The sequence below is a fragment of the Triticum urartu genome, chromosome 7 (genome assembly GCF_003073215.2).
Source record: "Triticum urartu cultivar G1812 chromosome 7, Tu2.1, whole genome shotgun sequence".
NCBI lineage: Eukaryota > Viridiplantae > Streptophyta > Magnoliopsida > Poales > Poaceae > Triticum > Triticum urartu.
Genome location: NC_053028.1, coordinates 652,390,571 through 652,413,113, shown reverse-complemented (window position 1 = coordinate 652,413,113; position 22,543 = coordinate 652,390,571). Strand labels below are relative to the sequence as shown.

Genomic DNA, 22,543 nt, shown 5'->3' with positions numbered 1-22,543 from the left:
CACAAAAAACTTCAAACCAAGCAACAGATTTTGTGGAGTTCCATTTCTACTCCCTCCGTCCCGTAATGTACGACACTATGGGACGGAGAGAGTATATATCCCGCAATAAAGAAAGAGAGGGATAGTATATATCGGCTTTATTTTTAAGGAATTTCTAAAACAACACTTTGATTGTCATAATTTGCATTGGAAGGGTGGCGAAGCGGGAGAGAAGCAGAAGCAAAGGAAAAGAAAGAAAAGCAGGGGAGGGTCCCTCGAGAAAAGGACTCGAATAATAAAAACTCATAAACAACTCCGCCCTCGGGACCGAGACCGAGACCCGAAGAAGAGGGAGATCGCTCGCTCGCTGCACAACGCCCGCCCACGCCGCCGTCTCCCTCTCCCTCTCCGCCTCCCTCCGTCCAACCGCAGCCCGCTCCACCTCATGGCGTCGCTCTCCCTCTCCCTCCGCGCCTCCGCCTCCTCGGCCGCAGCCGGATCCCGCGCCGCCGCCCCAATCAAGGTCTCGTTCACGGTCCGCCCCCTCCCCCCCATCCCGGATCTCCCAACTCCCCCGTGGTATCCTTACACTTGTTTTGATGGAACTCATGGAACTACAATCCAAGTGTTGTTTGCGCGGCGAGAGTTGGCTGCCTGCATTTTTTTTTTCTGTTGCGCCAACTTGTTTTTCCTGTTGATATCCGATTAATGGAACCTGGCGTTCTTTAACCGCTTGATTGATAGTCGTATTCCACCCACTCTAGCAGCCTCAGATCCTGAATGTATTCATGTTATCCTGAATCCAGGTCTAGATTGGTTCGTGTTGATTTAGCCAGAAATTAGCGTTTTTTTTTGTTCAAACACAGAGCTCGGTTTTCCTGAATGTATTCATGCTGTCCTGAATCCAGGTCTAGATTGGTTCACGTTGATTTAGCCAGAATTTAGCAGTTTATTTTTTGTCCAAAAAACAGAGAGACCTCAATGTTTTTGCAACTTATAAAACGGTAAAAGTTCTCCTGATGATCTATTTGGTGATATATGGTGCAGGCGTCGTGTGTGAGGAGCAAGGTTACCTGCAGCTTACCATCCATCAGAGCTACCTCCTCACCGTGAGTTGTCTTCTTGTTGCCTTCTTTCATTCAGCTTGTTCAAATGGCCGTCAGCCTGCATTTTTTTGGATGGGAAAGAGTACAACTGAGATCACAAACTTTGGAGGATCTTGCAAATTTCCCGGCATCGATCCCTCGTGTTCTCAGTTTGTTGTGTGATTTGACCGCACTAAGCACTCACAGTTGATGGTCATGGTTATTGCATATTATCTGCAAGACAATGTTTTTCTTCCTTCTGTATTACCTGTAACACTGTGCCTTTTTCTTCAACTGTAGTGCTAGAAGCATTGAGCCCGTAAGAGCCACCGCCACACAGGCGCCCCCTGCCACCCCTCGTAAGTTCTTCAATGCACGAAACATCTCTGCTCTGTAGAGATCGGTGCAGCCTGCAGTTGTGTCTGACACAGTTTTACCTTTTCACTTTCCGTAGAATCTTCTAGCGGAGAGAAGACAAAGGTCGGCATCAATGGTGAGTTTCTTAATGGATGCAAAAATAAATGGCATTGTTACAATTTATAGTCTAGACACATTAAGGCTCATAATGTTTACCAGGTGCATTTGGATAGTTGGGCTATGCATTAACCTTCTTCTGTTTTTTAAATTGTTGTATGTGGTCTCTAAATTGTTTTAATCTTTGGTTACAATGGTACACTTACGTTTTTGTTGCAGGTTTTGGGCGGATTGGGAGGTTAGTTCTGCGAATTGCAATTGATAGAGATGACATTGAAGTTGTGGCTGTCAATGATCCGTTTATCGATGCTAAGTACATGGTAAGAAATCAGCACAGAATTCATTTTTAGACTGCACAACATCTGCTGGAATGCTTTGAAATGCCAGATATCCACATTGTGCAACTTTTGTTAGATGATAAGTGACCATACTATTGTTTTTGATTTACAGCTGTTTGATTCTTCATGAAATGATATGCATATCAAGCATGAGGAAGTAATGATCCGTTTTTCAGATCTTCCATATGATTTTTTAGTGAGCTGTTAGATGAGAACTGGTGATCTTCACTGTACTTCTGAATAACTATTCACGATTCCACCACCATATGTTTCCTGTAGAGATATTTCTTGAAACAGGACGAACCGACACACACAACTATTATGCATCACTGTAATTTTATACGCTTCTTGCTTTAGTGAAGAGATGCTTTGTTTGATCTTATCTGACTTGCATATATATGAAGCTTGAACCGAGCATCCATCTTTTGATCTTCATTGCATGCTGGAAATTGAAAAGATTACATCCATATTCTATTTGTTGCCCTAGTTGCTTATGTGTACGGAAACTTGGACTGCACAAGCCATGGTGTGAGCTATATTATATGTTGGATGTATCTTGCCCAAAAATAGGAGCTCAGCTTGTGTCATTATGCTCGTATAATCTGTTAGGTGCAGTCCTCAGTTAGAAAACTGTCATGTTTACTGTTCTTGTTGTACCTTTGTTATTTTCTTTCATTCAGCAGATTTAAATCTCAAGCTGTATCAGGTGCATCATATTTCATCTGAAGATCCCGTTTGATTCATTCACTATATTCGTCCTTTTCTAGGCCTACATGTTTAAGTATGATTCCACACACGGTCCATTCAAAGGAACCATAACAGTTCTGGATGAGTCAACCTTGGAGATTAATGGGAAGAAAGTCTCAGTTACAAGCAAAAGGTAACAATAGGAGTATAGGAATACTCCAGGTTTAGCTGAATATATAATTATATATTCTAGTAAGTATTGCTCTCTATATGAATGATTCCTCAATGCTTCGTTTTGTCCTTACAGTTTCACTAGCAAGTCAGGACAAAAATCTTCTTTAATTACTTACCTGTAATTTTTATCTTAGGTGGTGTCACATATCTCTTTTCTTATCAACCCCAATGCTGACAAGTGTCAGATTCAGATATCAAGTGTTCTTTTCACTGCGAATACATGGACACTCTCAGTATACTTTTCATGTATCATCAAACCTTTATGAATTGGAAATAAGGATATGCGTTGCTTGGCACCTATTATGGAAGTGGCTGAGTGCTCATCTGCAGTTTGGTAGTATTGCATACATGCATGTACAAATAATAATCATTGAAAAATTGAAAGGCAATATATTATTTGATTAATGCTCACTTGGGTAAAATTATGGTGTACATGTTGTTCCTAGAAATTTGCAAGCGTTTTTCATCAACTCGTTGCTTGTGGTATTTTTATCTTGTGGCAATGTAGCTTGTCCCATCTCCCCTAACGCATTGTTGGTTTGCTTTGTTTTATGTGCTTTCACTTTTAATTTCAGGGACCCGTCAGATATCCCTTGGGGTAACTTTGGAGCTGAATATGTTGTTGAATCATCTGGTGTTTTTACAACAGTTGAGAAAGCTTCAGCACATTTGAAGGTCATCTTCTCATTTTTTGGACTATATATTTAATATCCTGGAAAAATTTCCATTTACATACAACAAAAATGTTGAGATTCCATTGTGTGTCACTTAAACAGGGGGGTGCAAAGAAAGTGGTGATATCGGCTCCGTCAGCGGATGCTCCCATGTTTGTTGTTGGAGTAAATGAGAAGAATTACAACCCTAGCATGGATGTCGTCTCTAATGCTAGTTGTACCACCAACTGTCTTGCTCCTGTTGCCAAGGTATATGCTTTATCACTGCATATTATATATATAATACAGTTTTATTTCTTGCAAAATAGTGCCACCAGCTGCCTTCTTGATGATTCTTATGTTTATTGTTTGCAGGTTGTCCACGAGGAGTTTGGCATTCTTGAAGGCCTAATGACAACTGTCCATGCCACAACAGGTTTTCTTTCTCCCTGTTAATACTTGTCATGGGCTGAGAAGTTCACCAATGCTCACATACCAAGTTGTAATTTGTATGTAACGTAATAATTTTATTTGATGTGTCCAGCCACTCAAAAGACTGTTGATGGTCCTTCAATGAAGGACTGGAGGGGAGGACGTGGTGCTGGTCAAAACATCATCCCTAGCTCTACGGGTGCAGCAAAGGTTTATAATTTGCTCAATGAGAAAGAGCAAAATGTTTTGTTTTTGCAGGTTTCTTGTGTTGAACTTCTTGCTTTGATATCAGGCTGTTGGAAAGGTCCTTCCAGCTTTAAATGGAAAGCTCACTGGCATGGCCTTCCGGGTTCCTACACCTAACGTATCTGTTGTTGATCTGACCTGCCGACTTGAGAAAAATGCTTCCTATGAAGATGTGAAAGCAGCTATCAAGTATGTACACCAATCTAACAGTTATTCTCGCAATTTGTTAGCTCCTGATTTGCTGGTTGCACCCCCTTTTCCATCAGTACCTTGCTCTGTTCTTTCTGACCAAGTCAACTTCTCGTCAACTTTATTATTCCAAGTTCTCTTTATTGGTATAGTATGTGATCTTTTGGCTGTAACTGTTTATAGGATTACTCCTGTAGCTTGTTACTCTATAAACTAAAGTTAGAGGATACAATATGCTTTTCCTTAAGGGTACAATAATTGTCATGTTGTTGAAGGTTAATATTGAAATAGCACTTGGGAAGAAATATATAATGGTGTGCCTGCCCTGGTACCAACTGAATCCATGCATACTATCTGTGTCGTTTGATCATGGTAATGGAGAAGTAGGTCTCACAGCTTACAAAAACAGAGAAACAGGGAAAGTGTTCGTTGGTTGAAATTTTGATGTGAATTAAGGCCAATTTGTTTTCCTAAATAAATGAGTGTAAATATGCCACAGCTGTTTCTTGAACTTTGTATTAGCATTATTCTGTGAAAATTTCTCAGTCCAACAATATGCTTACCCAACTCTGAAAAAAATACTTATTTAACCATTTTTCCAGGGAAGCATCAGAAGGTTCGCTTAAAGGTATTCTAGGCTACACAGATGAGGATGTTGTTTCAAACGATTTCGTTGGTGACACAAGGTAAGTATTTGTATCTGTTCCCATGAAATAGTAACGAGCTGCTGGGAACTTGGGAGTCGCTAAATCTCTCTATACTGAAGGTCGAGCATATTTGATGCCAATGCTGGTATGGGACTAAGTTCATCTTTCATGAAGCTCGTCTCCTGGTACGACAACGAGTGGGGCTACAGGTAAGTGTTCACTTAACCAGTTCAAGCTTTTAATTTATTGCGTATCTTCAGTGTACCTGATTATGCTGTTATGTTTTCTTGATCCAGCAACCGTGTCCTCGATCTGATCGGGCACATGTCTCTTGTTGCCTAACGATGATGCCACGATACGATTTAGCACAGAAGGTCTCCTCGCGTAGTGTAGGAAGTGAAGGCTGCAATTTTGATGGCCATTTTCGTATCCTGGAATAATAATAATTCTGTACGATGAAAACAATCAAATCAATCGGCGTCGACTTGAAGCTGCAGAACGCTCATGCTGGTCTGTAAAACCCCATAATTGAACTGTTGTGGGTGGACAATAAACCCAATCTCCGACTCGTCGAGTCATAGTGCTGTTACTTTGGCCCTGTGGTGGCATCCGTGTTTTGTTTCCACCTTCATAGAGGATAGGAAATGATGATGATGATGATGACTCTGTTGTTTGCAGTCTAAAGTTTTTGCAACAATGTTGTGTTGCGCTTCCACACGCAGGTGTTGTGTTGCGCTTTGACACGTAGTTGAGGGGATGCAGGATCGATATCTCGGGAAAGGTATCTGAATTTCTAATCCGAATGCTAGATAGCAATTCAGGAAAGGTGTTCTGGATTTTAGATCCTGATGATACGAACTCGGATGCCGATTGGGCGACTCCGGTGACCGGCAGGGTCGCCGTCCTCATCACATCCCATTCCTGCCTTGCCGTCAAGTGGGCTCTCCGGTGGAGGGGCATCACATGCGGCGGCCCCCAAGATAACCCTGCGTATCACATCCAAATTCTCCTACTTTACCGTGTCATCTGTTCTGACCGTGAGTTCACTGCCTATCCTGTTCCTATCTACACGGCTAGTTGCTCAATGTCGCATTCCTCATGCACTCACACAATGGATGCATGGCTAAGAACTAAAGTTAATTTTTTTTCCAAGAAGTCCTCTAATCTACTTCCTCCGTTTCTAAATATTTGTTTTTTTTAGAGATTTCAAATGGACTACCACATACAGATGTATATAGACATATTTTAGATTGTAGATTCACTCATTTTGCTTCAGTCACTTGTTGAAATCTCTAGACAGACAAATATTCAGGAACGGAGGGAGTGTTAACAATATGCAACAACACAAAGATTTCGATATGTAATAAAAATTACAACTAGGTCCATGAATCACCTATCGCAAGCCGAAGGTACGTCACTGTCATCATCCCTCCCTCATCGGAGCCAAAAGAAACTTTGTTGTAGACATGTGAGAAAACGAGATGCTAAAGCTCCAAAATGGCAACCACCGTCGACGATGAGAAGCGTAAATTGAAAGGGTCGTATACTCGCAAATACACGGGCAAAAACAAGGGCCGGTCGGATCCATATGGATTTGTCGAAGACGAACGCCGACGGATCTAAGGAGATCCACAAATACGAAAATACCAATGCTGACCCGATCCAAGAAGATCCATCAAAGACTCATCTCCGCACGCCCTTGGCCCAAGTAGGGGTAGACAAGGAGGACATTATTGTAACTTTGTAACGTTACGGCCGCCTTGCCACCCCGACCAAACCACTAAAACTAACGTAAGGAAGTATAGGATTCCTCCCAACTGGCGGGACTAGCACCTCCAAGTCTCGTATGGGCACCGGAGGTGGGGCTGACCGACGGTGGTGCTGGCAAGGGCTTGTTACTTGTTGACGTGATATTTTTGAAAATCAAAGTAAAAAGGGGTCACATGTTTGTCAGTTGCAAGTTTTAATAGATTTTCTGGTCCGTAATATTCACATCCAACGGTTCCTGACCGTCTCGTGTCTGTTTGTCATGTTCATCTTGAACCCTCCCACAACTGTCGGCTTACCCCCCTCCCCCCACCCCCCCCCCCCCCCCCCCCCCCGTGCAGTGCTGCTGTTGCGCACGCCTCGTCGTCCCACCCTTCCTGTCGTATTGCCGCCTCCCCAATAGTCCCTCTAAACCCCGACACGATCTCCGTCACCAGCGACCTCCCCTGCACCCAAACCCCGTCAACCTCTCACTCCCCTCCATCGATGACGATGGTGTCGTGTCGTCCCTAGCCCCTAGTCGCTCCTGACTCGGCCTAGGCTGGCATCCCCGTGCATCGCTCACGCTCGTTGCGGCATCCCCGTCTCTGCCTCAGTGCTTCGCCCAAAGTCGAACGGTGCGGATCGAAATTTCACGCAAGAGATGAATAGCAAATGTGAAATTAAAATCGATGACTTGTCAAAGAATACACAGTAATGTTAAAAAAACTCATGATGATCGTTTAGTGCCAAAAATGAAAAAGCTCTCAAGATGGCTGGCAAAGCAAACCATCAAACAGGTCATCATCATGGCCGGAACCTGACATACAAAGCAGCACGCCGGGACAGTGATCTAAACTCCAAAGCAACGCAAAAAGAGGCGAATTGATGGATCATATCATCACACGGCGTTCAAAACTTGCAGTTCGCGGCGGTGCTGCCCTTCTCCGGCGTCGGCGCGGTCAGGGGAGAGGCGGCGCCGGCACGTGGGGCACGAGCAGCGCGAGGTGAGCCATCTGTCGACGCAGAGCACATGGAACCGATGGCCGCACACGGGGAGCACCCGGATGGTCTCCCCGTCGGCGAAGTCCGACAGGCAGATGGCGCACCCGGCGCCGCTGGCGGACGCGTGCTGCTGCTGCTGCTTCTTCTCGCCGGCGTAGGTGGCGACGGGCAGCGCGACGAGGGCCTCGCGCTTGAGCCCGGCGTTGGCGCGGCGGTGCGCCACCCATCCGGCGGGGTCGGCCACGGCGCGGCGGGCGCACCGCGCCACGCACTGCTGGAGCACGGAGTTGAGCCCCAGCGCGCACACCAGCGCGCACAGCATCGCCGCCAGGATCACCGCCGCGTCGTAGTCCAGCGCCGCCGTCGGCGGGGGCGGCTCCGGGGACGGCGTGGCCGAGACGTCCATGCAGTTGGACATGCTGGTAGATGCTCCAGCTATCTAGGGTTGACGAGGGTCTAAGCTGGCCGCCGAGCCGCTGAGACGATCGGGCCGGAGAGAAGAAAAGAAGAAGAGAGCAAGAGATGACACAAGTGAAGACAGTAGGACGACAGTGGTCTGCTCCTGACCCTGTCCAGTAAGCTCGTGCTCCACTATATAGCACCAGTATAATTTATTTTTTTGAAAGAAGTCAGTACAGAATCTTGGTGCGAGCGAGTGTACTGGCAATGATGTAAAGAAGAGGCTAACTGGTTTGATGCCAAATATTGCCTAGAGATTGGTTACATAACAATTTGGGAGTACTTAGAACTCATCTAGATGAGATGTAATTTGGTCTCATTCACCTAAAAAACAAGAATGGATACAACCCACGTCAGCACACACGCATCTTATAGCATCACATCCAATGGCTATAAAAGATGAATGAGACCAAATTAAATCTCATCTAGATGAGTTCTAGCAAAACTGTAACAATTTTCGTTGCAAATCTCACAAAAGGTTGCCAAATGTTGGTAACTTTTGATTTAACCAAATTTTGGCTTGTCAAGTGTTGGTAGCAAACCAATCAACCTTGAAATCCTACCATGACTTACTGTGATGTACATGTGCTACCTCGGTCTCAAAATGACTGAGAATTAGCTTGGTGATCGTACAAGAACTGAAGCCTACAGAAATATGCACGTGTCCTCTCCCAATTCGTCCCTGAATTTCACTGGGTGGGGGCCGTACGTGCTTTTCAATCAGATGATGCCACGTCACTCTGTACCTCTCATTCCGTAAGGGTGGCATTACTCCTGTTAGAGTAATGTTTTTGCTACTGATAATTCTAAACAGAAGATTTTTTTTTTTCAGGCGGAGCCTAATTTAGGACAATGATATATAGGTGAGGAAGAGAGCTCGATCATTGCTCGTAATAATTCAATGAAGGAATCAAAGCAACTTATTAGTTGCAACGCGCATCTATTCCTTCTTTTCTTGCAAAAAACGGGAAATGGATTGATAGTGAAACCACGACGGGACCCGCTTGCAGAAGATCAAAACGGTGACCGACACCACTGTGGGAATTTTTCCTTCAAGTTGAACCCCTAAAGATGCATGGAACACAAACACATGCTTGCACGCGCAAAATGATACGACAGACCTGGATGCAAATATCAGTTGCGAAGATGGTGCAAGCTTGCAGGAGAAGCGGAGAGCAGAAGGTGGTGGAAAGCAACTTGACTGTAAAATGCTCCTGTACAGGGAACCAAAAGAGAGTTACAGTACCCTTAAAGATGTTTTTGAGGTAGTTAATTAACATGTCCTGGACTGTAAAAGAACGTACTCTATATTGCTTTTGCAAAGAAGAACATCACAATTGTAAATGAAGCATAATTAGGATCAAGACAGGCAGCAAAGAGTGCCTGTAACCGGTAGCCAATCCGTGATAATAATTAATTCAAACAAGAGCATCAAAGCAACTCACCATCGGGTTTGCGAGGCGGGCATCCGTTCTTCCTTTTCTCACAGAAGAAACAGGAAATTGACCCGTAGTGAAATAAGGCATGTAAAGCTGCTGCCTTGTGACCATGAGGTCACGGGTTCAAGTCCTGAAAACAGCCTCTTGCAGAAATGTAGGGAAAGGCTGCGTACAATAGACCCAAAGTGGTCGGACCCTTTCCCAGACCCTGCGCAAGCGGGAGCTACATGCACTGGGGCTGCCCCTTTACTCGATGATCGACCAATGATTGACACAATATGAGAATAGTTCCTTCAAGTTGAACTGCTAAAGAAGGAACATATGCAAGAACTGAACTGTCCACGATGTAAAGGATGAAAGCAACTTGATACGTTAAGTGCACTTGCACAGTAAGTTTAAGCATAGGAGTATAGGAGGATGCAGTATTCAGATAGATATGGAATATAGGTAACGATGCTGTGGTAACTGGTAAGTGATGCCTCTTAATTAGTCGTATTTTTCATTGCTCTCCAGTCCAGTTAGTCAGTGTATTATTCTGTTTTGAAGCAACTAATACTGCTTCTACCGTATTCCCGATGCATGTGAAAAATTCTTCTCCCATTTCTGTCTATTAAAATTGTTGTTCCATACGTGATCATGCGGGCATTGTTATTATCCTCTCATGATTATGTCTCATGTAGTTGTGTTCGTTCGTCCAAAGAATACCGGATGGATCAGTCAAACGTTCACATAATTTCTGGGAATCTTCAAAGAGGCATGTGGAAAATTCGCTGGAAGTCATGCTTGGAAAGAATCTCCTTTTGATTGTCAAGATTTAATCCTTTTCAGGGCAACATGGCAAGTAGTATAACATGCATACAAAGTTACAATGGAGCAGACTCTGGCTCCATTGCCAGCCAGGTATTGCCTGCACAGAAAGGGAAATGTGCAAGAGCCAGCTTCAATAGGCAATGTTCTGCTTGTATCGATCTGCTAATATGGCAACTAAGAACGGAACTGCGGCTTGAAGCACAGTTACTAATAGCAGACAAAAAAGAATACCAGATTAATTCACTGGAGAGGGCGGTCTGGTCTGATCTCCTTGGCTAGCTATCATGCACTTTCCCCTTTCCTATATCTGCTGTTTGCGGTCGGTGTGCTTCTTGTTCCTTGTTTTCATCTCCTGGACCAGATGCAACTGCTGCTGCTGCTTGTCGTTCGTCCTCTGCAGCCATTGTAGCACCTAAACAAACAAAGGTAAAATATATCCGGTCATCATGCAACATATATGGACAAAAGGCAGGAGATTAAATCAAACGACCTTATAAACTGGCAGAATCAGAGTGTTCAAACAAATTAAGACAAAGCTTTTATGCTTGACTTTCTGTACCTTGAAGTATGGTAGAGTTGCTAATATTGGATTCCAGCTTGCCGTTGTCTCTTGTGTATAGAACGTACCATTTTCTTGGGTTGTTTTCATCACATGCATATGCCTTGACATGCTCCACATGGCTGAACTTATCCCACTCAGGACCAGATTGTCCCGTGGCTAACGAAGATAGCAGCCATATCCTGCAAAATAGCTGCAAATGCCTTGGATTTTATATCCCGCATGTATTTGGGGAGTTCTTCCATGACATAATCCTGCAGGATCAGCCTCTCAAGTGCGGGGATACTTTCTAGCACCTTCAGCTTTGGGCAATCGGTGATCGTGAGCTTCTGCAGATTGGGGAGATTAGTGATCCTCTCCATGTAGGGGATTCGAAGCATTGTAAGCTCAACAACAGAAGAAAAGCTCTCAAGGTAGTTGAGGTGTTGAATGTCTTGTAGGAATAATTCCTTCAAAGCCCTTGCATTGGTGGCAACGCCTGTAGGAATATGCCTCAGTTTGCATTTCCTGAGCATAAGCTTCTCCAACCTAGGCATGGCTTGTACTTGCTCCTCCCACTCCCACTCTTCCCATTGCACCATTCCTAGTAAGTACATCTCATTTAACCTTGGAAATGGAGTTGCCGCCGCCTGCAAGAATTCAGCCTCAACACGTCTGATGCATGGAGCACGGTCTACCTTAAAGAACTGCAGGTTCGGGAGCTGACACAACCCATCGGGAAGTTGTGTGCAGCAAGCCAAGTCAACAAACATAATATATGTCAAGTTATTGAGGGGCACCATGGACGCAGACATCATCCAAGTTGGGAGTTGCTTGCCAAAATAACCACCAATTATAATATTATCTATACTGTGTGGAGGGGAGAGCTCATTGAACACCTTCTTGATTCGCCGCTGCTCTTCCTCAGGGACACCTTCTTTCTCTTTTATCAACCCATCATTTTCCAGTCTGCTGGTGCAGAATAAAGACAATCTGATAAGATGCTTTTTATCACCAAGCCTAGCATTAGCAGCACATGGGGCAGCAGATACGTTCTCCAATTCATATAAAGTAAGGAACCTGAGTTGGGAAATAGACTCTAACTCATCCAAACTGCACCATTCACCATCCATGTGGGCTCGAAACCAATTTAGTTTCCTCATATTTGTTAGGGTACGGAACCCTCTAGGTATCACACTTAAACTGGGAAGCTCAAGTAACCTCAGCTGGCCAAGTTTCACAATGCTACCAGGAAGATTCACCAAATTTTCACATCCATGAAGGTCAAGGAATTGCAATAGTTTCATCTTGCCAATGTTCCCTGGAAGTACAGATATATTGGTATTTACTAGCTTCAAATACCTCAGGTGCTTGAGTTGATGCAACGATTCAACCAGTGAAACCACATTAGCAAATTCTATATGTAGAGTCCGCAGACTAGAAAACATAATAAATGAATCACCAGGTTTCATCTTGATCTGGATAGTTGAGATTAATGTTCTCAACGATTGTTGCTCATGTAGAGATTTCCAGTCAACTTCATCTGATTGCAATTGATTGGTTTCTATGGTCAACCGAAGAAACTTTTGTGAACTAAGTTTAGTAAGAATATCATTTTCTCCATCTTGAGCTATAAGTGCTTCATACTTAGTCATGTAATGAGCAAATGAGCGAACAATATCATGCATGCTGGAAATCCATGGAGCAACATACAATTTATCTGGCTCTATAAGGTTCCTGCATAGCAACTCCTTGTAGTAATTTCTTCCCAATTCTTCTAAATCACTGGAGTTTCCATGAAGAAAACCTTCGCTCATCCACATTGCTACTACTTGATCCATATTATAAGGTTTACTTTTAGGAAGAAGAGAGTAGTATAGAAAGCACTGCTTCAAATATGAAGGCATATATTCATAGCTTAAGTATACTGTATAGTTGATCTCTAGGGGCATTTTAGTTACTGACCATTTAGAATCATCCAAAACATGCTCCCAATAACGACGTAGCCCTCCTCTTTCACGCAATAGTCCTCCCATTACTTTAGCGGCAAGTGGTAAATAACCACATTTTTCTATAATTTTCAGTCCGATATCCTTTAGCGTATTTGTGTGGTCTTCGTCTATCTACTTGAGAGTACCTGCGAACATGGTACAAGGGACAAATATAGTTAATTAACTATGTACCAAGCTCCTCTGAATAAGGCACTCAAATTTACTTCTTATAAGAGGCGAGAGGACTACTTGATGTATCTATCCATTTATCAAGATAGGTTAGACTATGTAAATATTCAAATTACAGAAAGTAAATGTCATAAAGAATTTAAAAAAAGTGTATTTACTTATCTTGCTCATATATACCAAGATTTATGCAATCGATTCCACAAAGTTAACTTTATAAACATTCAAATTACAGAAATAAATGTCATAAATAATTCTTTTTAAATGTATTGACTTATCTTGCTCCTACACACGCACAAAGACGTACGTAGGTACATACATGCGTACATACACTTTATACTGCTCTCTCATCGCTGCTATAAAAACTTGTACTCAAAATTTAGCAGAAATCAATCACTTATTGGTTTTCTTATATTTTACGGTCACGTGAAATTATTTTCTCCCACTCACCTAAAATGTTCAACAGGTAGTAGCCCCAACATTGCTGGCTTGAATTTACGTGCAATGTCTCTAGCAAAACTAATACCAACTTCTATTCTAGTTAATTTTTGTGTTATATTTTTTTGTACCGTTAGGGGTTAACTGAATTGTTATTTTTTCCATCTTAAAACAACTTTTCATTTATATTATGTCCTATGACATTGTTGAGTAGATGAACACTTAGATCTTCACCCGAAAGTTGGAAAACGAGATTGAATATAAGAAAAGCTTATCAATTACATGAATATAACCGATAAATCTTAAGTAGTAAAAACGACACATGTGTCTTGAACGTGTGTAATGTGGGTATAAATAAAATGTGGAAAACCCAATTGGTGTTGTGATGTATTTCCTTGTTTAGCGCTATGCTTTGTTGACACTATCAAAGTAACATTGGTCCTGTAAGATTATGATAACTCTTACCTTCCAAGAGGTAATATTAAGCCAATGAATTACATGTAACTAATTTGGAAGCATCCTATAATTTCCCTTAATTAACATAGGAATGTTAATAAATAGATGTAGATAGACTATTCACTTGATTTAGAGATCAGTGTTTAATTAAGTACGGACCTGCCTCTTGAGCAATGACCAAGCATCTTCAGGCAATAATGTGTTAACATGGTGGTAGGGCCATATGGCCACCATTTTTCGAGCTACACCTTCATCTCTAGTGGTGATAAGAACTCTGCTTCCCGAAGCAGCAGCATTGACAAAGGGTATTTTGAGCACATTCTCCCATGCTCCATGGTCCCAGACATCATCCATTATGAGTAAAGTCTTCTGGCCAATCAAGGTGTCCTTGAGGGTTTGGTGAAGCATGGCCTTTACATTCCCAGCTGATGAGTGGTCTCCTCTGGCTTCGATGATGGCTCTTCTCAGCAGCTCAACATCACTGAAGTTTTGGTTGATGCTTAACCATAACTTTTTACTGAACTCACCTTGGATGGTCTCATCATTGAAAACCTTCTGCGCGAGGGTGGTCTTGTCAATCCCGCCGGCACCTACGATGGCAACCACCATGATGTCATCATTGACCTCCTTTCCGGTTTGCATGATCTGGGCCACTAGTGCTCTTGTGTCTTCTTCAATCTTGTCCCCAACTACAGCCGACTGGTCAAAGTCCCCTATCGTCTCCCGGCTAAGGTTATCATGACGGCTATGATCCTCATAGGACCTGAGATTAATAAAGTTGAAAGCAGCACTGCGCTTCTTGATGGAGTCAAGCCTCTGGTTGAGAGCCTTGATATGGGTGCCGATCTCATGAGCATGGAAGGGATTGCGCATGCAGAAAAGCAAGGGATTAAAACACCCTGCATCTACGGTGGATGGTCCACGCTCCATGGCCTTGAGCTGGCAAAGGTCGAGGATGTCAGCAGCTTCATACATGGCCCGCTTGAGCTGCCCCACCCACTCTTGGACAGTCTCGTCGGTGATGTTCCTCCTATCAGCGTCAGCGAGGAAGTTCTTGAGGTCCTGGAACTTGTCGCCCAACTTGTCGATCTCGCCAGAGACTCCCAACATTGTTCCCAGCTCTTCCTCTACCACCTGCTTGAGCAAGTCCCCCAGGTAGGATGCAAATGCATCCAGCACCATCGTCATTGTACTTGCTAGATTTTGCTGCAATAGTAAAACTGAGGTCAAATTTAAGCAGGAGTACACTTGAACTGCCTCACCAACATACCTTTTGGACGGATGGACGGATGTCCTCCTGCTCGTTCAGCTCTGGGGACTGGACAGTATGCACCTCAATAATGTTGAAGAGGAAGGGGCTCCCATTGTATATGAATGAAAGAAAGCTACCTAACTATTTGTTTCACTCTATCATAGTATTGGGGTTCTTGTCATAGTATTGTCTTTAAATAAATAAACCAGTGGGCTGTTGTCAGGTTGCTAGTTAGACCACATCACATCTTGTCCTTATCTACACTTGAACGCAATAACAGTGGCAGACAGCTAGTTAGACAGAGCTAACTAACTAATTACATAAGTGGGCTGTTGTCAGGTTGCTAACCTTGTTTAATCTTTTCAGTCATAAGTTTAATTTACATCCATATCGTTAGTTCAAACAAAAAGATAGCTGGCATGATGGATGGTGAAGTATTTGTTAGATTCATCCGCCGAAAGGTACTTGCTAAAACCTCAAAGCCTCAAAGGTATAATAAAGAACGTAGTATCTTTATCACCCAAAGTTCCTTTGAGGTTTGGAGGCTTAGTGGAACTTTACAGGTGTAAGAAGATTACATGTATTTTACTAAGCCCCCACCCTACAACAAAGGTCGAATACAGGGGGTATTCATTTCAGGTTGGAAAACAATTTTTAAAACAAGTTATCACGTACAACTTTATACTCTATGGTTTCGTATTTGGAACTGAAATTTTGAGCAAATCTGTATGTGCACCGGGCTAGCATAGGTGCACAAACATTACATAAGCCGACAAATAAACATAACTCGACTCATGTTTTACACGGTCGTCCATGAGAACCAAAATTCACATCAACAAGAGTCAAAAATCATGAACTATAATTACAAAATCATGAGGCGCATAATGCATGCTCGCCTCGTCAACACGGTACATAAACAGAGTTTGGAGTCAGCAACTATTGAATTGTGGCAGGTTTCGACAAAATATTCCCCATATATTCTTGCTAGCATCCTGAACTATTTGGATCTCAAATTTAGGTAAGAAAAGAAAAACACATAGGAGAACTTCCTCCTCTAACCCAGCTAGCTGTCGACATGGTAAGGTCCACATTAAGGTCTGTAGCATGCAAACAAAACAAACAGAGTTTTGTCTCTAAGCCAGAGCAAATTTAAGGAGGCCCTAGCCTTTCCTTTTTTTCCCCTTTCATAGAGAGAAAATACTCCACAGATAGTGAAGCCGAACAATAAACAGAACAAAATACTTCAATTTGTGAACAGTTTATGCATTTAAAAATGCAGTTTGCAGTTCTTCATTGGCAGTTGGGCTTATCTCTCCACAAAAATTTCTCTTGGCAGTTTCCGGTTCTTTATGGTTATACATATCTACAATTTAGCCATCTCATGAACCTCTAGTCATGGTTACGAACATGTTATGGCACGTCGTAAAAACATGCTCATATTCACATTGGCTACAACCTATGGTCTATGGAAATCTTGACAATTATTAGCTGTATCATGACCCCTATGTCATGTTTATGGACATTTTGTTAGCAAGCACATGCAAACTTTCTCTAGATCTGCGCGAAATTGTACGCTAGCTAGCCAAATAGTTTACTCTCTTCTCGTATTCCAACTATCTTTCAACAATAAAACTCAAGAAGCATCTTTCTTATAAGCCTTGTAGCTTCAAGGGACCAGATTGAGGCAGTGTGCCAAAGAAAAGTAGATCGATCTGGCGGTTTGAAGAAGCTAATCTAGGTGGAAGATATCAGTAGCAGTTGGGTGGATCTAGGTGCACCTGCACACCCAAAAAATCTGAGGCCAGTGGGGTTTAAGGCTAACTAATCGTGAATGACGAAATGGTCATACCTCTTTAACTTTGCGAACGAAGGGATGCGATGAGAAACAAAAGGAACAGCGATGGCACCCTCTATGTGCTGCTCCCTAGGGCATCAAACATTCTCCAAACTGTGATGATGGATCTCAAATAATGTTGGACGTATCTGAAGCCCCTTCGAGCCAGGAGATAGTTCATTATTCCCTGGACAATCCACGCGCATCTCAGGTGTAAACTGTGCAAGAAAGATCATAATGCTCATTGGTCAGTTCAGCAATAACCTTCTGTAGTTATCTCTACTCTTATAAAAAAAGAGTTGGTGATGATGGTGTTCCTACCATTTTGCAATATAGTCCACTCGATTTATATCTGACGGATAGAAAAGAAACTATGGCAATTTTATAAAAAGATACCCACACCTCTCTCCACATTTGCAAATAAGGCATTCCCCCGTTCATCTTTTTCTCCCATAAGATAAACTACTCATACAATGCATATTGATGTTCCGTGCAACGCATGGGCATCTTGCTAGTTAGTAAAAATATACAGTATGATTTATAGTTGAAACTCTATAATCCCTGTTCTTAGCTTGCAATACATATGTTTACTCCTCTGATTAGTACAAAAGGTGACTCATCTAATACGCTTGCAACCCTATAGAACTATGATATAGCTCTACCGCATTACCATACATGTCCCTAGTTATTCCACTTAGTGATAGCCGAGGCCGAGCTTAATAAAGCGGTCGAATAGCATGTAAACTACTGACGTGGGACTAACGCAGTGGTAACTGTGGATCTGGTTCATCGTCCGTGAAGATAAAACATAATCCGGCACAGCACGCCGTGGAAATCCAGATTGCTTAAGTAATTATCTATTATTACTAGTAGAATGCCCGTGCGTTGCAACGGGCTGCATGGACAACTACTTTTATACCCTTAAAGCTCTCTTCTTTTCTTTCTTTCTTGATTCTCCCAACTAAAAATTATTTATCAAAGTGATATATGAATTGATAAATTTACGACCATACCAAAATATTAAGAGCTAAAAACATATTTATCGAAGAACATTTCTAGACCACATTTGACATGAAAGTTGTCGTGTCTGAGAGATTATGAACAAACACAATGATGACTTATCACCAAATCCCATTTATATTTTAGAACGTGATTGAAATTATATCCTTATAGAAAAAAAAACTTATCAGAAATGTGCTACAAAAATAACATCTTATGCTTAAAGCCATAGAAGCGAAGATCTTTAATAAGGCCATAAGACATGTAGAAAGCAACATAGTACTCCTATCAGTCCTTTGTACTCGCATATAAAATTTGTCTAAAATCAAACTTTGTAAAGTTTACCAACTCTATAGAAAATACAAATAATCACAATATGGAATCAATATCATTAGATGCATCATGAGTTCAACTTTTATAATGTATAACTTTCGTATTGCATAAGTTGATATTTTTTTCATATAGATATGGTCAAAAATATTCTAAATGTCTCAATATTAAGGGTGACGCTATATGTTAGACTAAGAAATTTGATGCAAAGTTGATTTTTCTGGGCTGTTGGATCTTCATCGGATGGTTGTTGTTTATCCTCTACCTCCGGCCTCTTCCTCTTACTGAACCGCCAACTACCACCGGCCGATCCACCCGTCGCCGCCACCCCCGACCGCCTTGCTTCCTTGCCCACCCCTCTCGCCACCCTCGACCATCCCTCTGGACCACTCCGGCGACCAGATTTTTTCGGCGAGCCATCACACCCCCACCTACACCTGTCAACCCTCTTCCCGCCTTCGACTATGACGACACTCCTCGAGCAACGTTGGATCTTCATTGAATGGTTGTTGTTTGTCTTCTACCTCCAACTTCTTCCTCCTTAACAGCCAACCACCACCCGCCGATCCGCTAGCCGCGGCCGCCACCCCCGACCATTCCTCTGAACCAGCCTAGCGACCAGACTTTTCCGATGAACCACCACACCCTTACAAACCTTCTTCCTTGCCTCCGACTGTGACACCACTCCTCACTACCGCTTGAAGTGTCGTCCTTGTCTCCGACGAGGTCCTAGCTGGGCCTCGCAGTGCCATCAACGACTTTGGCCTTATGTTGCACTTGTGTTCTCCCAGAAATCAACTTGCACAGATTCAAAATTGAATTGAATTACGAATAGCTCATGCACAATATTAATCATGTCTAACTTGTTACCTTTAAACACTTACATGGACATCACATTTCTCCCATTGCCCGTGCATTGCAACGGGGGCAGACTTATTTTGGTGATTTAATAGTGACCTTACTTAAATCTATCTGCCACCAATACAATGTTGGCATCACCATACCCGACTCACAATCTCTTCTATCCATGCCCCCATTCAACCAGAATGGTAATAGTCATTTTCAAACATAAACATCAATATAAATTAACTAAACTGTACTTGATATTGACCTAAAATAAGAAGCCGAAAGATGAAACTTCCTTTTGAACAAGAGCTGTTGTACAAAAGGTTTACCTAGCTAACCATGATTTATAAGAGAGTATGAAATCAGTCAGACAAAAATCCTCAAGAAGCGCCTCCACCCTGTCCTTCTCCGTCTTTCTAGCCATATCCTCTTTCACCCCTCTTCTCTCTTCTCGCATCCATCCTCTTCCTTTTCACATCCATCCGCACTCTACAACCTTCTTCCTTGCCTAAAGAAAAATAGATAATAAGATGTTAAGGTAAAAACGCATCAACATGGAGTCCCAAAGCTGAAAAAACTTTATGTAATAAAAATAGATGCATGTAACATTAAAAATTGCAGACACCAATACAGAAAGCCTCTGAGTAACTAATAGGTTGTTGTATCAACTACTTGCATGTATACATGAATTCAACTTATATTTCTAAGAAAGGAATGTAGGTTGTGGGGTTTACCGTTATTGCCCTATCAGCGGAACCAAGACAAAACCATCTGTTCCCTGGATCAAATGCTACAGATCACACCCATCCCAAGTGACCACTAATGACCTGTATTACGGAAATAGAAACTGTATTTTATCGCTTAGTGAAAACTAAGGTGCTCTCATAGACCAATATAATTCCAAGAAAATATGCAAAAGAATCTAGAAGATTTAACTATTTTAACCAGTATATAAAAGCTCAGAGTAGGGTTATTGCAATTGCATGCATGATCGAACTAAATCTTATTTTTCTAATCCAAATATGACATTGGTATTTCAAGAACTTATCCGAGGTGCCAAACCTATCAGTTACAACATAAATTGGAAGGTCGCACTTGAAAATCGTACAACAAACAAAATACTCCGATGGATCATGCCATGGAGGTTTAGGCTATTAGTGCAGATGTCAAGAATTTGAAAGACATATGAAGACATGGGAAATTTAAAATAACAACCAAAAGTGCACATTACGTCCTAAAAGTACAATGTCCCAAAGTACAATGATCAGACGACCATAAATAGCCCCACGCCTGCTTGTCCTCTCACATGCCACCGCATCCCTGCAAAGAGCAGTGATATACATAAGACATTATGTCGTCTGATACCAGTGACACAAGCATCCATGCCCATGGGCCATGGTTATCCCAGGAGAAGAAAGATCAAGTAAAGAATCAAGTGAATCTGCTAGCCACGTTGAGTCGTACAACCATCAGGGTAAAAGTATAGTACACAAGGCATTACCGAGCATCGAGTTGCAAAGGCTATCCAGGAGCTCGCCTAGTCTGAAATCAACTGAGGTGACCTTGTGGTAGCCTGGTAGGCCTAGTCTGAAAGGACAAGCAAGGGTTGGTAGTATATATACTCATCTAAAGCTCGAAAATACATGAACAGATTCATAAACATCATTATATGTGACAAAAAATTGTCCAGTGACAAAAGAATGCCAATGTAAATACTAAAAAGAATGTGCTAATCATAGTTGTATGTGTTACATTTTCCTATAAAGAGAAATAAATATGCAGCACTTGGTCGTCAGTGGCAGCATTAAGGACCAACAGAATATGCAAGAACATAAATGATAATGCAGCATCTCGCAAAAAAATATATGCTAATGCGGCAATAAAGTCCATAGTAGAATAAAACAGATACCTTGGACGTTCAGAATCAGTTAAATAAAAAAGTCAACCGTCCACCTTTGAAACAAAAATGAATTTTGACCTTTTTTCTAATTCTTCAGATTCCATGAGTTGTATCTTCAATCTCTTGCATTAATCAACGGTTCAAATTGTCATGTTTTAGCTGTGAGTGTAGATCGAGAATTTAAGTCTAGTGACACCCAGACACAAAAGATGGTCTAGATCTCGAAGAAGAGAATACCCGTGGTTGGCTTGACTGCCAACACCTACGGCCGAGATAAAGAGGCCCCAAAAGATGGGAACAACCACACGGAAGAAACATGTCTAGACTCTATACCCGGGAAAGACACCCCATCAGCGGGAACAAGTTAAGAAGCGGGGGAGGAATAAATCAAAATGCAAAAAGGCAAGGTAAACCTGAAGAACCCAACACAGGACGTTTTCCTTCATCAATCTCTCGACGGCGCCGCTACAATTCAGCAGAATTCTTTTGTCCTCCTAAACAAATTCACAAACAATTATTCCAAAGAGGAAACAACAATTAAAAATGGCTTGCGAGAACGGCAAAGTCAAGGAAAATTACTCACGAACAACAGTAAAATCCAGCACCAAATTATCCACAATGGGGACATGTACGTGAGAAGGATGCATACCGTCGTACGTGCTGCAGATCATCAGACCAATCCGAAGCACGGAGATTCAGACTGCTAGCTGACAACGAACCCTGACGCCCCCCTCTCGTGCGCACATTAGAACTAGAAGAAATTGTCCTTTGCAAAATAGATGGGCAGCCAGCATCTCCGTACATATGAATATCCACCAAGCAAGAAGAGCCCAAAGACGAAATATCTAGCACAGCAGCCAATGCACCAGCAAAGAGAGGGGCCACAAGAACTGTCGGTGAGACAGCAGAATTAGGAAGACCGGCAATGGCCATGTGAAACAGAAGCACCACACAAGAAGAACACAACATGGCAAGATGATCCATACTCTATGCCAATCATGCATCCTGATTACAGAACATTATTTTGAGATGTGAATAATAAAACATAGATGTACAAAATATTCGAGCAACTATTCAAGAAAATATTTGTATAAATTTGAATGCCTTAAGTCAAGAGCTTTGACAACTATTATTTGATCCAGGGTGACAAGAAAAGCACATCAATAGTTAGGTTCCGAAAAAGAATAGAAGGCAACATGCCTTGTTGTTGCTGTCGCCGGAGAGTTGTAGCTGCTTGGTACTGCCTCTTGTGTATCAGGGCCTCGATCTGGTAGGTCACATGATTATAGTACCAAGAATCAGCATACTGATTTATGAAGCATAAAGCTGAAAATAAATAATTCAAACAAA

The 22,543-nt window shown here is 42.3% G+C and overlaps 2 protein-coding genes, 1 long non-coding RNA gene and 1 pseudogene across 4 annotated transcripts; 1 reads left to right on the top strand and 3 right to left on the bottom strand.

The window, feature by feature from the left end:
- Window positions 1-279: 279 nt before the first annotated feature.
- LOC125520835 (glyceraldehyde-3-phosphate dehydrogenase GAPCP2, chloroplastic-like) lies at window positions 280-5,679 on the top strand. 2 transcript variants are annotated; one of them, XM_048685863.1, is made up of 14 exons: window positions 280-514; window positions 1,027-1,088; window positions 1,365-1,423; window positions 1,519-1,557; window positions 1,758-1,858; window positions 2,644-2,756; window positions 3,373-3,472; window positions 3,574-3,720; window positions 3,826-3,886; window positions 3,995-4,092; window positions 4,175-4,317; window positions 4,920-5,003; window positions 5,084-5,173; window positions 5,261-5,679. In XM_048685863.1, the coding sequence occupies exons 1-14, from the start codon at window positions 425-427 to the stop codon at window positions 5,304-5,306; spliced, it is 1,233 nt and encodes a 410-aa protein (XP_048541820.1). In that variant the 5' UTR covers window positions 280-424; the 3' UTR covers window positions 5,307-5,679. The 2 variants fall into 2 exon arrangements, with proteins under 2 accessions (XP_048541820.1, XP_048541822.1); XM_048685865.1 differs by having other exon boundaries at window positions 291-502.
- A 1,751-nt stretch (window positions 5,680-7,430) lies between these two features.
- Window positions 7,431-8,415, bottom strand: LOC125521071 (probable E3 ubiquitin-protein ligase ATL44). The gene has a single exon (XM_048686129.1). It carries the CDS (start codon window positions 8,131-8,133, stop codon window positions 7,612-7,614), a length of 522 nt encoding a protein of 173 aa, XP_048542086.1. The 5' UTR covers window positions 8,134-8,415; the 3' UTR covers window positions 7,431-7,611.
- A 2,140-nt stretch (window positions 8,416-10,555) lies between these two features.
- Window positions 10,556-15,235, bottom strand: LOC125523151 (annotated as a pseudogene).
- Window positions 15,236-19,436: 4,201 nt separating this feature from the next.
- On the bottom strand, window positions 19,437-20,609 carry LOC125524355. Its single transcript, XR_007290696.1, has 2 exons — window positions 20,028-20,609; window positions 19,437-19,801 (listed from the first exon to the last, which is right to left on the bottom strand). It is a non-coding gene; the product is annotated as an uncharacterized LOC125524355 (long non-coding RNA).
- Window positions 20,610-22,543: the final 1,934 nt, after the last annotated feature.

Bases quoted from the DNA above. Each gene is read 5' to 3' on its own strand.
- LOC125521071 (XM_048686129.1), bottom strand. From the start codon at position 8,133: ATGTCCAACTGCATGGACGTCTCGGCCACGCCGTCCCCGGAGCCGCCC.
- LOC125520835 (XM_048685863.1), top strand. From the start codon at position 425: ATGGCGTCGCTCTCCCTCTCCCTCCGCGCCTCCGCCTCCTCGGCCGCA. The intron at 515-1,026 runs GTCCGCCCCCTC...TATATGGTGCAG, and splicing joins CAATCAAGGTCTCGTTCACG to GCGTCGTGTGTGAGGAGCAA. The intron at 1,558-1,757 runs GTGAGTTTCTTA...TTTTTGTTGCAG, and splicing joins GACAAAGGTCGGCATCAATG to GTTTTGGGCGGATTGGGAGG.